Source organism: Scomber japonicus, chromosome 6 (genome assembly GCF_027409825.1).
Source record: "Scomber japonicus isolate fScoJap1 chromosome 6, fScoJap1.pri, whole genome shotgun sequence".
NCBI lineage: Eukaryota > Metazoa > Chordata > Actinopteri > Scombriformes > Scombridae > Scomber > Scomber japonicus.
Window position 1 is genome coordinate 38,395,020 of NC_070583.1, and position 18,974 is coordinate 38,413,993.

At 39.9% G+C, this 18,974-nt stretch overlaps 1 protein-coding gene across 1 annotated transcript in view; it reads left to right on the top strand.

Moving 5' to 3' along the window:
* The window catches only part of LOC128360053 (NLR family CARD domain-containing protein 3-like), a gene marked incomplete at its 3' end in the record, with an annotated part of 73,706 nt that extends 59,425 nt beyond the window's left edge, over positions 1 to 14,281 (top strand). The window contains exon 7 of the mRNA XM_053320366.1: positions 14,224 to 14,281. Coding sequence (XP_053176341.1) covers positions 14,224 to 14,281 — 58 coding nt within the window. The remainder of the gene's footprint in view (positions 1 to 14,223) is intronic.
* Between the last annotated feature and the right edge of the window lie 4,693 nt (positions 14,282 to 18,974).

An 18,974-nucleotide genomic window follows, 5' to 3' on the forward strand; every position in this document is an offset into this window, starting at 1 on the left:
ATACAGACGTTAATAATCAATAAATAACATTGTGCCAGCAGGAATGCTTCATATTTCCTTGTTAATGATTTTCAACCCTCGTCTCTGAATGGAAGTGATTTCATGTCATAAAACAATAAACAATAATAACAATAACAAACATGGTCATTTTTAACTGACAGTGTGAGATTATCAGCTTCAGAGGGAACACAAGGAATAATAATTCAAATATATCATTAAAATAAGATCAATAATATAACAACAGGGGAATACAGCATTAATTCAGCTTTATAAATCATCAGATAGATTACTCAATATCATTTCTGGGCTTTAGATCCATTAACACCTTTTCAACATTTTAAATATCATTTGAATTAATTTCTAAAGAAGACAAATTTGGAGGTAACATTTTAAATTTTTCTAATTTTGTATTTAAAAACATTTAAAACCAAAAACAAAACAACATGAACAGAATTCATTGTTATGTTTGATGTTAAAACTTGGTCTCAGTAATTCTTTAGAGGGATAAATGTTATTCATTTAGGGAGTGTAGGGAATTTAATATATATACTTCTGAGTTTATCATATTTATTTAATATATCACTTTTATTTTGGCGTCCAGAGAATCATTTTCCTGTTAAACATTTTCTAATAAAACAGTTTTTGCATTTCTTGTCCAGAATTAAAGTTCCTTGGATTGATAGTGGGGACAGTTGCTGTATAATTTGGTGTGTTGTTATGTTTTTGGTTAGAAATACAAATTCTTGGGGAAGTGTGTTTCATAAGTTCATGAAATCTGAAATGAAAGAGTTAAAACTGCCGCTAGCTTCCATTAAGTCAGTTATAGACCAAATATTTCTCTAAAACCAGTCTTTATAAAATAAGGATTTGTTGCATATCTGTTGTTCCATTACAGTAGAATAGGGTGAGATGTTATGTATATAGAACATTTTCCAATATAATAATATTAGTTTAGTGAACTTTGATAATGACACAGGAAGCTTATTAACATCAAAACCAGTAATAAGCAGAGACTGAATGTTACTGTACAACTATATGTGTGACTAAAAAAAAACATCTTTACCTTTAGTTTGTATGGTTTGATGTGAGGATGTTAAAATATCTTTAAAGGGGTTATAGAATGTAAAACTGTATTTACCATGGCGTTTTTGAATAAGGACAGTTGGATATGCACAATGGACATACTGTGCACCTCACATCCCGTTGCTGCCTCCTTCATATGCAAATCCCACAGCTAGCAAAGGCTGCTGTAAAACGTCCCAGTCCCAGCAAGCCTCAGTCGTTGTGATGCCCACAAAAGTGTTATCACATTTGTGGTAGTTTCTGTCATGTTGTAATTCATGTTTTGAATATTTGTTCAGGGGTAATCTCCACCATCCTTGCACTAAAATATTTTCTATAGATGTCAGGAGTAATCGTGGGGTCGCCAGCAGGGGGCAGTGTGGCGCTTAGTGTGCTCTGAGGGGCTTTACGTCAGGTTGGTCTGCTTTGCAGCTTTCCTCTTTCTGCTGAGCGAGATGAAAACGGACGCAGAGTTTGTCTCACTTATTTCTCCTGTTTCCAGGTTGGTGGAATAGTAAATGAAGCTAAGTAACTGAAGTGTAATATGTTGACATGTCGCTGAATGTTTTAATGTCTGCTAATAAGGCTGTTTTATGAATATGTGGACATATATGTACATAGAGCAGCAGCCGCATTTTCGCGCCTGATGACGTCACCTGTTGCTGAGTCACGTCGGGCAGAGTTTTATTTTTAGCTCCTTCGCCTGATGACGTCACCTGTTGCTAAGTCACGTCGGGCAGAGTTTAATTTTTAGCTCCTTGAACATTTTTGTAAAGTCTAATAGTTTTGAAATGTATGATATTGTGTAAAAAGTTTAAAAGCTGTAGTCAAGTAGCTTTGTTTTGTTCGGCACTACGACACAGGAAGGAAGTAGGAAGTCTTCAAAATAAAATATCTATTTAAAAACTGAACCATTATCTCCATAACGGGCAAAAATATATATAAAAGCAGATGAAATGACATTTTCCTAGAAGCAACCCAAATCATGAAATGTATACATGGGGAAATCATGTCAAAAATGCATCTAAAGCAGATATTTGTTTTTCCAGATGAACCTGCAAACAATGCAAGCTGCCCTCTGGTGGACAAAACCAGAAACAGCAAGCACAAAAAACCAAATGGGTTTGCTCCACTGTGTGTTTCCTTTGCTGTTTAGCACTGGCTAAAAAAGGTCAACAGTAAGTGTGAGTAAGCAGCCGGTGTGTTTGTCATATACAAGTTAAAATATGATCACATTACTCCTCTTTTTTATAATTGCTAATCAGAAATATTGTATAAAAGACCTGTAGAAAATATAGATAAAAATGTGTAGAAAAGCACAAGTGTAATATCCTGCTGTTATTGCATGAGCACTGGAATATATGTATGTGTTGCTGCAAAGGAGAAGTAAAGAAAGGAGTGAACAGCATATCCACGTCTCTCAGCCTTTTATTCCTCTATACTCTGGACAACGTGGCCTTAAGTAGTGTTCTGGCCACCGACACCCCTGGGTGAACCTAGTGATCAACTCTGAACTAGCCTTCGAAAAAAAAGCATAAAAATTAACTGAATCAAATATTTAAATAAAAAAATAAAATAAAAGTTTTTCAAAATAAGAAGAAAATTTAAATATATTGACACAAAACTTTTATTTTTTATTTTCAGTTAAGTTGATTGTTATTCAAGTTTACTATAAAAACTGTTCCATGTATTATTATTATTATTTTTTTTTAAAGATTTTGTTGGCATAGACGCCTTTATTTAACAGTAGACGGTAGGGCTGAACGATTTTAGGAAAAGATCTAATTGCGATTTTTCTGGCAGATATTGCGATTTCGATTTGATTCACGATTTCCTTCAAATCAAGCTTCAGTGCAATATTCACAATGTACAGTAACATTAAAACATTAAATGCTATTACTCCAATGCAAGGATACAAACTAAAGACCAATGGCAGTTATTACAAATGAAGAACTAAAAGAGTACTTAAAAAAAGTATGGCAAAAAATCCTTAATTGTATTAATTTAAAAAAAAAAAAAAAAAGCTAAATACAATACAAAACAATTCCAAAAAAACTAAACAATGTTAAATAAGTAATAAGAAAAACTAAATTCAACAACTCTTTACTTTATTCAACCCTACTGTATATTAAGAAACCTGGACTATCTTTTTAAGTGAATTTGACAAGTAATGGTAATAAAATAAAACTCAAATATCTTTTTTTAAACAAAGGCTGACACCACACGTCAGGGTGAAGTGCAGAACAAATAAAATCCCAAAAATACTTAAATCAACAATAATACTCTCTTCCCTGACATCTTTACATCACTCAGCATTTACACTCTGCGTACAGCTGTGGGATGGCAACCTGGTTGAAGTAGGTGCGGGAGGGAATCATATATCTTCTGTCCAGCGTGCGGAGGAGGTTTTTAAATCTCTCTGTGTCTCCGCTGCTCTTATCATACGGAGTTACACTGGCAGAACATGCTGTAATTGTAGTCTGTTTGCTACAGTGGGCCTGAGTATCATTTTCACCGGACTTTTCACCGGACTTTTTCGTCATGCAAATGCTTGTGTTGATTTTTCAAATGCAGGTACAAATTGGTTGTATTTCCGCTGGATGTTGCAACTTTAGCGTGACAGATTTTGCACAGTACCTGTTTCAGGTGCACGTCTGCAGCCTCAAACCCGAAACACTCCCAAATGACCGACGTGCTGGTTTTCTTGGGGGTTATATCCCCTAACTCCACTTCAGGTCCAGCTGAAGCTATTTCTGAATAATTATAATTAAGGAGCCGGTTAATACTGATTGGTTAGCGTGACCTGTCCACGAGTAGCATGCCGCTTCTGATTGGTGAGCTTGGCAGGATGGTAGGGAGACGGCATGTACGTGTAAAATAGTTGACACAACAGATCCTGGGTCAGTCAGGAGCGCTGCAAAAACCGCAGCTTTGGCGATCACATGATCGCGCTGTCTGAAATCGCAATTTCGATCAGAAAACGATAAATCGTTCAGCCCTAGTAGACGGACAGGAAACATGGGAGAGAGAGGGGGTGTGACATGCAGCAAAGGACCTCCAAATGGGATTCAAACCGGGGTCGGCTGCGTATATGGCATGCGCTCTAACCATTCGACCACCTGCGCGCCGTTCCATGTATTATAATGAACTCATGTTTTATCATATATCTCTTGATGTTGCATTATTGTCGCTTTCATGTGAAGAAAATCAAGTTTCATGATCGATTGTTTCATTTCTCATTTTAACGGCTGCTCACAATCCTCTGAGGTTAGTTGGCATCATTTGGTTTTGGGTGAAAAATGATCACTCAGCAGAAAATGAGCAGTACCAGCTGTAACCTAGAGACCAATGGGGAAGTCAAAACAAAGAAAAAAGGAACAGAAAGAAACGGCTGCAATTAAAAAAAGTCCCGTGAATAAAGTCATATTTACGGTGAAGAGGCTTTCTGTGTTCTTTCTCTCTGATGACTCGAGTCTGTGAAGGAGCTGAACTGTTAACACCTGATCTCTGACTCTGCAAAGAGAAAGAAAGAAGAACCTTTAATGGTAAGAACCATTATTCTATGTGTGCATTCAGTAATATGATCTGTTGTGATTGAGCAGATATAAACATATATAATATGCTGTTTGTTTATCATGTGTTTTATATCAGTGTGGTGTGATGCTGCTGTAGGCCTGTGTAGCAGCTACATTATATGTTGGCTTTTACAGTGTGTGAAGTTGCCTCACTCACTTACTGACTCTTATTTTGAAACCTCATTTTTGTTGTCATATGTATCAGTAATAACTGCTGTGCTGTCTGCTTGGATGGTTTTTAGTGAACACTAATATTACCATCATCTTCAGCCATACACTGCTTTCAGGTGATTTCATCCACTGTATCATTGTCTGTTAAAAACTCAAATTTGACGTGCTCTGCAAAAAATGCATAATTAATTGAGACATTTTGTTTATTGGTTCATCATTCACAAAGCTTTGAGTGTATATGTAATATAAAGATTAGACTCATCCTTTGGGTCATTTTCAAATTGACAGCACCCTGCCCCACTAACTGAACTAAAAGAAGGTGACAGAAATACTGTTGAACATCTTTTCATTCATGATATTCAGTTATTTAATCAGGCAAATGAAAAGTCAGTGGAACATTCAGAAACTAAGTTATTAAACACTAAAGCTGAGTGAAAGTCTTTAAATAGTTTGTTACTTTGGCTCCATCTGGTGGTGGAATGAATAATGACAGGATGTTAGACAGCACGGCAGACCTGTGTGATGAGCAGCTGGTTGTAATGTGTTACAACCAGCTGCTCATCACAAGGAAATATAACATAAAAAACAGATGTTAAAGGTTTAAACAAAATTATTTATTAACCAAGGATTTACAACAATAAACAAAGGCCGGGTGATGCTGCTCAAATACACAAAGAAATAGAACCAAAAGAGGACTCCCAAAAACAGAGCTGACAACAAAACAGAAAGAAATGCAAAAGGTGAGCAGCACCCCTACTCCTAGTGAGCTAACACAAAATATAGAGCTAATGATGGTGTGTGTCAGTACAACTAAGCCTTGGCCAATAGATAACAATTCACGGTATCAAAACCTAACAGAGTGCAGCAGCAAAGCGAGGCGGACTGGCCACAATGATCCAGCCGCCCTGAGTGTCGGGCTGCAGAGCATTTAAAAGATCATGTGCTCTAATTGGAGCTAGGGATTGGAGCAGTATCACCGACGCCGCACCAATCAGGAACCTGAGTTGGAACCGGAGGAATTGGAGGAGCCAGGACAGGAGATTGGCTAGGCTGAAGAGGAGAGAACCAAACAAAAAGAAGAACACACAGAGAACCCCCCCCCCCCCACACACACAGCATACACACTTCTAGAGGGCCGTAACATAATGAATGAGCATGTTGTTGTGTTTTTGTGAAGGTGTTTCTCTGCTATGGATCAGTGTGAGGACAGAGAGGAGGGAGTCCCTCCCTCTAAAAGCTCTCTGTGTGGGGAACATGACAGCCAGACCAAAGCTCAGAGGTGAGATGAGGATCTCTAACTGTCCATCACTGTTCTCCACTCACATCACTCCACCATCATTATTCACACTCACTGTCACATCTGACACTCAACTACTGAATAATAAGTCACAATAACTCAGAATGAACTACTAACTTTGTGAGTTAACAAAGAGCTCAACCACTCATTAGTCAACTGATCAACTAAGATGAGACAGCATCTTTCATCAGATGACATTTTGATGAACAGGAGAATGTTTCTCATCCACTGTCTTCTCACTGATTTTCATTCTGCTTCTAAAACTTCAGCTGCTGGCAGTCTGCTCAAAATTCTTCTTTTTAAACTCTTTGATTTGTTCATTGTTTGTATCAGGATGCAGCAGCAGAGAGCAGACTCTCCTGAACCCAGCTGTGTGTCCATGAAGAGTGATCGGTCTATCGAGCCTCCGCTTCTGTTTAAAGATGGACAACCTGCTGATGGAAGGTAAGAATGTAAAAATGGTTGGTTGGCTGTTTGGGCTGAATAAACCTCCTGTGTTATGTGGGGCGGAGCAGGTGAACCAGGCACAAACACCACAGACAGGTTAAATGGAAACAGCTTTAATGCTCAGAAACCAACCGGCTTACAGACCCTAAAGGGAAAGCAGTTCAAATGAGGTTGAAACCAGCAGGAACAGGTAAGAAGAGGAACAAGAACAGACAGGCACAGCATCACAATCTAGTGTCTAGAATGAAAGAAAATGAGTGAGAGCAGTATATGTAGTGAGGAGCTGATGAGGGAATTACACAGTGTGCAGCAGGTGAGCAGGTGGGTTTGAAACTGAAGGCAGGGACAGAAACAGACAGGACAACACAAACAGAGCTTAAACAGGAATCATGACAGTCGCCCCCTCAAGGGACAGCTCCCAAATGTCACAAATGCTGCTCAGGGCAGAAACTTTGGAGACCAAGGTATCAACAAAACCACGTAGATAGGAGACCAAGGGACAGGAGGACCTCAACAGGGGGGCTGATGTTTTGGGAGCTGGCTGGGTGTCTGTGGAGGCACTGGACAGCAGAGACTCAGTGAAGCTGGACAGCAGAGACTCAGTGAAGCTTGACAGCAGTTCTTTGGTGTAAACTACATGCTTTTATCACTTCTTTATTCATATCAGGATGCAGCAGCAGAGAGCAGACTCTCCTGAACCCAGCTGTGTGTCCATGAAGAGTGACTGGTCTATGGAGCCTCCTCTTGTGTTTAAAGATGGACAACCTGCTGATGGACGGTAACAATTTAACATCCAGTAATCAGAGCAGCATTTACAGGAGTTAATTTTGTCATAATGACAGAACATCTTTAATGAGCTGAGTGCAGATTTGAGTCATTAAATGTCCTTAAATGTGATGTTTTCTCGACAGAGTTCAGCAGCAGAGCTCAGAGGTTCCCAGTGATCAGTCTGCACAGCAGCATCAAACACAGCTGGACTCCATATTTATGGTGTGTACATGTACAAACACACCTTTTACTATTAACTCCACTAACCACAAATAGTAAAGTAGCACTCAGGTCCTAATAGTGTCCATGCTGCTCTGTTTAGACCAGCAGGCCTTCAGACTGACACATGAATCACATGTTGTGTTCTACCAGTTTAAGTGAAATGTTCACTTTATCTTTCTGTTCCAGCTGCTGGAGGAGAACATCCTCACTTTTGTGAAGAACGAGCTGAAGAGAGTCCAGAGGGGTCTGAGTCCAGATGACCCAGAATGCTTAGAGAGTCAGAGTGAGGATGAGGAGGAGTTGGACAGTGATGAGGAAGAACAGAGGAGGAGCAGCAGAGAGGCATTTCTGAAGATCACAGTGCACTTCCTGAGGAGAATGAAGCAGGAGGAGCTGGCTGACTGTCTGCTGAGCAGTAAGAAAATTTTAACAGATTTTACATGATGGAGAGGAAATGGAGGCAACATGGCAGAGGTTTATATTTCAAACTCTGCTGTAAATATGCTGCACACATCTGCATCAGATCAGAGGCTGTTTGTCCTCCACTGATGAGCTGAATAAAACTGATGGAGGAGGAAAAACTACACAGACACACATGTTCAGATTTCTAGACTTTCTGTAGGATCCACTCACTGATTTCATTTGTTCTTTGGTCACTCAGGAACTCGTGTTGCAAAGTGTCGACGTAAACTCAAGTCTAACCTGCAGAAGAAGTTCCAGTGTCTGTTTGAGGGGATCGCTAAAGCAGGAAACCCAACCCTTCTGAATCAGATCTACACACCGCTCTACATCACAGAGGGAGGGTCTGCAGAGGTCAATGATGAACATGAGGTCAGACAGATTGAAACAGCATTCAGGAAACCAGACAGACCAGAAACAACAATCAGACAAGAAGACATCTTTAAAGCCTCACCTGGAAGAGATGAACCAATCAGAACAGTGATGACAAAGGGAGTGGCTGGCATTGGGAAAACAGTCTTAACACAGAAGTTCACTCTGGACTGGGCTGAAGACAAAGCCAACCAGGACATACACTTCACATTTCCATTCACTTTCAGAGAGCTGAATGTGGTGAAAGAGAAAAGGTACAGCTTGGTGGAACTTGTTCATCACTTCTATACTGAAACCAAAGAAGCAGGAATCTGCAGGTTTGAAGAGTTCCAGGTTGTGTTCATCTTTGACGGTCTGGATGAATGTCGACTTCCTCTGGACTTCCACAACACTGAGATCCTGACTGATGTTACAGAGTCCACCTCAGTGGATGTGCTGCTGACAAACCTCATCAGGGGGAAACTGCTTCCCTCTGCTCGCCTCTGGATAACCACACGACCTGCAGCAGTCAATCAGATCCCTCCTGAGTGTGTCGGCATGGTGACAGAGGTCAGAGGGTTCACTGACCCACAGAAGGAGGAGTACGTCAGGAAGAGATTCAGAGATGAGGAGCAGGCCAACACTATCATCTCCCACATCAAGACATCACGAAGCCTCCACATCATGTGCCACATCCCAGTCTTCTGCTGGATCACTGCTACAGTTCTGGAGGATGAGATGAAAAGCAGAAAGAGTGGAGAGCTGCCGAAGACCCTGACTGAGATGTACATCCACTTCCTGGTGCTTCAGTCCAATGTGAAGAACGTCAAATATGAAGTAGGAGCTGAGACAGATCCACACCGGAGTCCAGAGAGCAGGAAGATGATTGAGTCTCTGGGAAAACTGGCTTTTGAGCAACTGCAGAAAGGCAACCTGATCTTCTATGAATCAGACCTGACAGAGTGTGGCATCGATATCAGAGCAGCCTCAGTGTACTCAGGAGTGTTCACACAGGTCTTTAAAGAGGAGAGAGGGCTCTACCAGGACAAGGTGTTCTGCTTCGTCCATCTGAGTGTTCAGGAGTTTCTGGCTGCTCTTCATGTCCATCTGACATTCATCAAGTCTGGAGTCAATCTGCTGTCAGACGAACAAACAACATCCAGGTGGTCTGAAGCGTTCGGAGGAAAATCAACACGTTTCTACCAGAGTGCTGTGGACGAGGCCTTAAAGAGTCCAAATGGACACCTGGACTTGTTCCTCCGCTTCCTCCTGGGTCTTTCACTGCAGACCAATCAGACTAACCTACGAGGTCTGCTGAAACAGACAGGAAGTAGGTCAAAGACCAATCAGAAAACAGTCGAGTACATCAAGAAGAAGATCAGTGAGAATGTGTCTGCAGAGAGAAGCATCAATCTGTTCCACTGTCTGAATGAACTGAATGATCGTTCTCTGGTGGAGGACATCCAACAATACCTGAGATCAGGAAGTCTCTCCGCAGATAAACTGTCTCCTGCTCAGTGGTCAGCTCTGGTCTTCATCTTACTGTCATCAGAAAAAGATCTGGACGTGTTTGACCTGAAGAAATACTCTGCTTCAGAGGAGGCTCTTCTGAGGCTTCTGCCAGTGGTCAAAGCCTCCAACAAAGCTCTGTAGGTTTACACAGAACTATCCAGATTAATGTAGTTTCATCTTTGCTCAATGAATATTAGTAATGTTTGCAATTCTTTTGTTGTGCTGATTCTTTCTGGATCTGTGAATTGACTTATGAAAATTCTTGTCCAGGTTGAGTGGCTGTAACCTCTCAGAGAGAAGCTGTGCAGCTCTGTCCTCAGTTCTCAGCTCCCAGTCCTCTAGTCTGAGAGATCTGGACTTGAGTAACAACAACCTGCAGGATTCAGGAGTGAAGCAGCTGTCTGCTGGACTGGAGAGCCCACACTGTGGACTGGAAACTTTCAGGTCAGGAGTCTACTGTTTGTAAAAGTTGAACTACCAAGCTTTTATTGTCTTTATACACTACCTGGCAAGGAAATTGTGAAAGAGTGGTTCATGGAGCATGAGACTTCATTTTCACGCATGGATTGGCCACCACAGAGTCCAGACCTGAACCCCATTGAGAATCTTTGGGATGTGCTAGAGAAGGCTTTGCGCAGTGGTCCGACTCTCCCATCATCAATACAAGGTCTTGGTGACAAATTAATGCAACACTAGACGGAAATAAATCTTGTGACATTGCGAAAGATTATTGAAACAAAGCTACAGTGAATGCTGCGGTAATCAAAGCTAAAGGCGGTCCAACAAAATATTAGACTGTGTGAACTTTTTTTTGGCCAGGCAGTGTGTATTGGCTATTTGAATTAACTTATTAAAATTCTTCTGCAGGTTGAGTGGCTGTAACCTCTCAGAGAGAAGCTGTGCAGCTCTGTACTCAGTTTTCAGCTCCCAGTCCTCTCGTCTGAGAGATCTGGACCTGAGTCACAACCACCTGCAGGATTCAGGAGTGAAGCAGCTGTCTGCTGGACTGGAGAGTCCACACTGTGGACTGGACAACCTCGGGTCAGGATTCAACTCTCTATAAAAGTTCAACCACCAAGCTTTTGTTGTCTTTAAATGTTGGATCTGTGAATTGACTTATGAAAATTCTTGTCCAGGTTGAGTGGCTGTAACCTCTCAGAGAGAAGCTGTGCAGCTCTGTCCTCAGTTCTCAGCTCCCAGTCCTCTAGTCTGAGAGATCTGGACCTGAGTAACAACAACCTGCAGGACTCAGGAGTGAAGAAGCTTTCTGCTGGACTGGAGAGTCCACACTGTGGCCTGGAAACTCTCAGGTCAGTTTTATTAATGTGTATATAAAGTAATATTTTGGTTTCTCCTCAGTTTCTAGTTTACATGAAGAGTTTATGATACCAAAAAGATTTAGTGTACTGTCTCAACTGAAGTGATGTAACATCAAGTATACAGTAAGTAAAACTCCTTCCAAACCAACATGTGAGTCAGGATTTATGTTTCTGTCATTTAATCTTCAATAAAGTCTCAATGTGCATTAAGTCATGAAAATCTAATATAATTGAATTAATAACAGAAAATATACAACTCAGAATTGCTGTCATGTTCTCTACATGCAGGTTGTTGTGGAGTTTTAATTAAGGAGCCAATTTATCAGTGAATAGAGAACAGGAGTTAAGGATGTCTTACGTGTTTGAGGCCAAGCACAATAACTTTAGTTTTTTCTGAGTTTAGTAGCAGGAAGTTGCAGTTCATCCAGGCCTTTATGTCCTTAAGGCATGTTTGTTGATGAGTTAACTGGTTGCATTCATCTGCCTTTATTGAAAGATATAATTGAGTATTGTCTGCATAACAATGAATAATGTATAGATTGATTGTTTCTCATAGTATGACGATAAATGAAGCATATATAAGGTGAATAGGTATATAATTAGGTAGGTAATATTGGTCCAAGCACTAAACCCTGAGGAACACTGTGTCTAACTTATGTTTGCATGGAGGGTTTATCATTAACGTACAAACTGAAATCGATCTGATCGATTGGACTTAAACCAGTTTAATGCAGTTCCTTTGATTCCAACTGAATGTTCAAGTCAAGGCTTTGCCCCTGTGCACCATTTGCTCAAATCTCTCATGTCCAATGCTGTCCTGTGCACATGAATGCATCATGCTCACTGTACCTGCAGAGTGAGATAGCTGCAGAGAGAGACAGCTGCAGAGTGAAACAGCTGCAGAGAGAGACAGCTGCAAAGCAAGACAGCTGCAGAGTGAGACAGCTGCAGAGTAAGACAGCTGCAGAGTGAGACAGATGATGGCAGAACGTTTAATGTACATTTCTTTAAGTGTGTGTCCATAAATATGAGTGAGTTGTGTTCTGTTAGAGTTTATATGTCTCCATGAGAGCTAGCTGCAATACTTTATGAATGTTAAGTTATTGTATCCTGCTAGTTAACGCTTCTCTACAATCCTGTTTGCTTTTTTAATTTCTGACATTTCTTCTACTCAGTAACGGATGTGTTTTAAAATGTAACGTAGTACAATACTTCAAACTAAACATACTTAAGTAAAAGTAAAATTACAGATTTTTAAAACTACTTTAAAAAGTACAAGTACACAAAAAAATGACTCAATTACAACAAAGTGAGTAAATGTAATGAGTTACTTTCCACCTCTGCTGTCACCTACAGAGTTACACACAGCTGGTGTCTTAGTACTTGACTGTAGAACGGCTCCTCTCAGAACATAAATAAGTGCAAATTTTGATGTCCTGCCTTTTACAGCATGAGGTCTGCACTGTTCATGTTTTTCAGGTATCTTATTTAGAGCCTTAATAGTTGTTCAGTTCTTTAAGGTGTAGAAGTGGCTCACTGTTACTGAATGATACCCAGTGTGACGTGTTTCTACCTCCTCTGATTCTATCTGTTATTGTGATCAGTGTTCATGTTGGAAGTTCTCCAGTTGGAGGTGCAACTAAGTTCAAGTTCTTTTGGTCATATATTTAGACTCTCTTTCTGATTACACAGGTAATGTAAATCCCTACTTTGGGAATAAGGGGGTGGTGTGTTGGTCTGTGGATGCACAACATATCAGCAGTTTGGCTAGAAGTACACTTTGTTTCACAGATAAATTAAGAGTCAAAATGATATTGGATGTCATGTCCAAAAATATTACACAATGGTTCAAAGAATTGTCTTTATGTTTACCATTGGAATGATCTCTGCTCAGGTGATAGAAAACAAAGAAACAAGAAATGGCAGCTTGGAATGTATGTGGAGTAAATAACCCAGTCAAGAGAGGGAAGGTTGTGACTAGTGGTGGGCTGTTATCGGCGTTAACGTGAGACTCTTATCGGGCAATAAAAAAAAAATCGCCGTTAATCTATTCTCAAAGTTGGGTTGGCAGCTGGGTCTATACAAGGCAAGCTTTTTATTCTTGACTGTTACACAGGCCACAGTGGGCCGTAGCCAACGCCAAAAAACAAAAACCTAACATCAGTAGCTCACTAGCCACACACGTGCTGCCATCTTCTAATGCAGAGGCTAACAACAACAAACACACCTACACGCTAGCTGCAAGTCTCATTCTCAAGACGCGTTCACAGACACTCGGAAAAACCAGCACTTTAACTGAACAGAACAGAATCTGGCTTAAACTTTCAAATTTATAAAACACAAAACAGTAACATGCCCAATTCGTTACAATATTTTAGCGCGGATGTAGTGGTAGTGTGGAGATCTAGTTTGTCACCAAAAAATGTGAATAAGCTGGTCTGCCTGAGTGACTGGTGCTGGTCTGCCTGAGTGACTGGTGCTGGTCTGCCTGAGTGACTGGTGGAAGACAGGAGAAATAGAGCTTGGACTGCTTGACACAAAGCTACTGACTGTAAACAGTTCATCACGACCTCTTATGGAGGCCTACAGTTCAAAATTCGTGTTTAACTGTATAATCAGTTAGTAAACATAAGCACATCTTATTTAATATGATTTATTTTCGTCACCAATTATCATGGTAGAACAGCATTCTCAAGCAGTTTGTGATGCATTTTGGGTAGCAGACATTCTGAATGCCTTCGGCAGAATTCAAATGAGCCATTTTAATCTTGATTAATCTAGATTAATTCCAAGATTACAGTGAAATTAATCTAGATTAAAAAAATCTATGCAGTCATTTTATGAAGTAAAGGTGCCTCCTGTTACATTATAGTAACTGGTGAATAATATATATGACCCCAACATAGATGATCCCTTTATTTTAAAATATATGTATTTATTCATTTAGGATGATTGTGTACGTGTTTGTGTATTTATTAATGTCTATTTTCTAGCTTTTATATTCAGGCAATGACCATAAAGTCTATTCTATTGTATTCAGTCTGTCAGGATGTTTGATCACAGAGGAAGGCTGTGCTTCTCTGGCCTCAGCTCTGAGCTGCAACCCCTCCCATCTGAGAGAGCTGGACCTGAGCTACAATCATCCAGGAGACTCAGGAGAGAAGCTGCTGTCAGCTGGACTGGAGGATCCACACTGGAGACTGGACACTCTCAGGTATGGACAGACAGGTGGACACTCTCAGGTATGGACAGACAGATAGACACTCTCAGGTATGGACAGACAGGTGGACACTCTCAGGTATGGACAGACAGGTGGACACTCTCAGGTAGGGATGTCCCGATATGACTTTTTCACTTCCGATACGATACCGATATTGTAGCCTTGAGTATTGGCCGATACCGATATCAATACGATACGATATAGGCACGAATCATACATATATTTATTCCTTATTTTGTTGTGTGGAATGTTAGAAAAGGCTTGATAAAGTGATGTTACTGTTACTGTTACTGATGTTGTAGTGATATAACAGAAAACAATAGTCAGCAACAGTAGGTATAGGAAAAACTGACCCATTTATTATTAACCAATTGGTTACATAAATTTTAACCTTCAACATAAGAGTATTACCTCAAGTTCGCCTTGCTGCTCACGCGAAAATCCTCATGTTCTTTTTTGTGGTGTTTTTTCAAATGTGCGATGAGGTTGGTTGTATTGAACCTTCCCGGTTCTGTCCCTCCACGGGACACTTGCGCCTGACAAATGTTGCATTTAGCTGCAGCGTCTTTGTCCGAGTTTACAGTAAAATACTTCCACACAGCCGACATCACTACACCTTGCTGCAGGCACACACTTGTCGTTGTTGTGATCACGTGGGCTGTGCATGCTGGATCAGAGACGCTCTTCTTCCGCGGCCGGCACCAACGTTAATTAAGGGGCATTACCGCCACCTACTGTGTTGGAGTGTGATCAAACCAGAGTCACCTATTATTATAGAAGTGCTGGAGCGGTAAATGGACAGCTTATATCGGAGCGTTTATATCGGAGTTTTTAGATTCAGTCCGATAAAATCCAATATTCACTTTTTTGGCTGATATCGGACTGATTTCCGATATCAATATCGGATCGGGACATCCCTACTCTCAGGTATGGACAGACAGATGGACACTCTCAGGTAAGGATAGAAAGGTGGACACTCTCAGGTATGGACAGACAGGTGGACACTCTCAGGTATAGACAGATGGACACTCTCAGGTATGGACAGACAGATGTACACTCTCAGGTATGGTTCATGTTTAATGATGGAAATGAGTGAAGGTGTATGAAGCTGATTGTGTCTTTGTCTCTGCCTCAAGGATGGACCATGGTGGACTGCAGAGACTGAAACCTGGTCTGAGGAAGTGTGAGTGTGCTTTCAGTTTGATTCATGAGAACTTTGAGAAAAACTGGATGACAAATGTAAAAGAAGTGAAAAAAGTTCAAAATGATGGAAAAAGTGTTTAGTCAGAAATGGGTGTGGCCTAAACTGACATTTATCTTGAACCAATGAATCCATGAAACAGAAATTTCCTAGGGTTAGTGTCAAACCACTTCATACCGCAGCAACAAAAAGAAAGAAGGGAAAGCCAATCTAAAAACACACAACACACTGTAATGGTGCCTAAACACAGCCGGTAGTACTACTTGAACAGAACTTGTCAATGACTCTCTGGTTAAAGTCAGTCACCAGTCTCCTTTCCATTGACAGCATGGCCAGTGCCTCTCCTGGGTCATGCTGTTTCTGAGAAAAGTTTGAAATTTTTTTCATGGTTGAGAAGCACTTCTTGACTGTAATCTGTTAGTTGTTGCAATGCCTGAACAGGACAATAGATGGTGCAGTAAGCACTATACACTGCTGTGATTAAACACAACTTCTTTAACTTCTTATTTTAATAATGAACTGTTCCCCAAATTAACTGTAATGGATGAAGTTTACAATTGTTTAATTCCTGCCCCTAATTCACAATCAACTTACATTTCTGTACCTGTGTTTCCTGCCCTGTATATAGAAATATATTATCATTAATATTTATATTATCAATATCATTACCGTCTATATCACCATTATTATTTTTAATATTATTATCTAGTCGTAGTGTTATATCTTTATCATCATTATTACCATCATCATCATCATCATCATCATCATCATCATCATCATCATCATCATCATCACTACATTGCCACCATTGTCACTATCATAAATATTATCAGCATTAACTCAAAGTAATACAAATAATAGTACACAAAGTACCAAGTCCAATGTCATCCACTCATTTTTGGACACAACCAAATCACATTTAATACACATACATATAATATAAATACATATATAATAATACCATCTTAATTCCTATACCTACTGAAGATCATTTCTTTGTACCTCTTTATAAAAAACGTAATGTTTGGACCTTCCCTCAGTTCCACATTTAGACTGATCCATAGCCTCACACCACAAACACAAATACTAAAGTTCCTCGTCATCGTTGGCACGCTAACACTTTTGAAATAAGTATGACCTCTTAGATTGTAGCCCTCCTCTCTTACACTGAACATTTGTTGGATATTTGCAGGCAGTTGGTTGTTTTTTGCTTTGTACATAGTTTGAGCTATTTGAAATTCCACCAGATCAGCAAACTTCAGTTTAACTTTCACTTTCGAAAACATTCTCATCTAAAGGTCCACTTACTCTGTATGTCCAAAGCTTTCGGTCACATCTCATGGTCTTCCTCAGTGATGGAGTGTCTCAGTTGTCATGGAGATGGTTTAAGTTTGAATGGTTTCAGTAAAGTAGTTAATAAATCAACAGATGATAAACTGCAGCTGTATTGTGTCTCGTTCTCTCCATCAGATGCCTGTGAACTGGAACTGGATCCAAACACAATGAGCAGATTCCTCAAACTGTCTGATAACAACAGGAAGGTGACACATGTGGAGGAGGAACAGTCATATCCTGATCATCCAGACAGATTTGACTACTGGCCTCAGGTGCTGTGTAGAAATGTTCTGACTGGTCGCTGTTACTGGGAGGTCGAGTGGAGAGGAAACATTGATATATCAGTGAGTTACAGAAGAATCAGAAGGAAAGGAGACAGTGATGACTGTAGGTTTGGATGGAATGATCAGTCCTGGAGTCTGGAGTGCTCTGCTGCTGGTCCTTACTCTGTCTGGCACAATAACAGGGAAACACTCATCTCCTCCTCCTCCTCCTCCTCCTCCTCCTCCTCTGTCTCTAACAGAGTAGCAGTGTATGTGGACTGTCCTGCTGGCACTCTGTCCTTCTACAGAGTCTCCTCTGACACACTGATCCACCTCCACACCTTCAACACCACATTCACTCAACCTCTGTGTGCTGTGTTTGCAGTCTGGATGTTTGGTTCCTCAGTGTCTCTGTAGGAGGAGCACAGAGGAGCAGTGAGGAGCAGAGAGGAGCAGTGAGGAGCAGATAGGAGCAGTGAGGAGCAGAGAAGAGAAGTGAGGAGCAGAGAGAGGAGCAGTGAGAAGCAGAGAGGAGTAATGAGGAGCAGTGAGGAGCAGAAAGCAGCAGAGAGGAGCTATGAGGAGCAGAGAGCAGTAATGAGGAAGAGAGAGGAGCAGAGAGGAGCAGTGAGGAGCAGAGAGGAGCAATGAGGAGTAATGAGGAACAGTGAGGAGCAGTGAGGAGCAGTGAAGAGCAAATGTACTTTTTTAAAACTTTATATCATATCAATTATTCCTGAAACATTTGGACTAATAAAGAATTTCAGTGTTTAATAAACGTCCTGATCATATTCTGGGTTATTAAATAAAGCATTCACAATCAGAATATCAGTGAATACAGACGTTAATAATCAATAAATAACATTGTGCCAGCAGGAATGCTTCATATTTCCTTGTTAATGATTTTCAACCCTCGTCTCTGAATGGAAGTGATTTCATATCATAAAACAATAAACAATAATAACAATAACAATTTTTCATTCATCAATTCCTAACCCTTTTCATTTTTTAATGACAGTGTGAGATTATCAACTTCAGAGGGAACACTAAGAATAATAATTCGAATATGTCATTAAAATAAGATCAATAATATAACATACAAGGGGAATACAGCATTAATTCAGCTTTATAAATCATCAGGAAGATGATACTCAAAATATCATCATTTCTGGGCTTTACATCCATTAACACCTTTTAAACATTTTAACTATCATTTGATTAATTTCTAAAGAAAACAAAGTTGGAGGAAACATTTTTATTTTTTCTAATTTTGTATTTAAAAACCTTTAAAACCAAAACCAAAACAACATGAACAGAATTCATTGTTATGTTTGATGTTAAAACTTGGTCTCAGTAATTCTTTAGAGGGATGAATGTTATTCATTTAGGGAGTGTAGGGAATTTAATATATATAGTTCTGAGTTTATCATATTTATTTAATATATCACTTTTATTTTGGCGTCCAGAGAATCATTTTCCTGTTAAACATTTTCTAATAAAATAGTTTTTGCATTTCTTGTTCAGAATTAAAGTTCATTGGATTGATAGTGGGGACAGTTGCTGTATAATTTGCTGTATCGTTATGTTTTTGGTTAGAAATACAAATTCTTGGGGAAGTGTGTTTCATAAGTTCATGAAATCTGAAATGAAAGGGTTAAAACTGCTGTTAGCTTCCATTAAGTCAGTTATAGACCAAATATTTCTCTAAAACCAGTCTTTATAAAATAAGGATTTGTTGCATATCTGTTGTTCCATTACAGTAGAATAGGGTG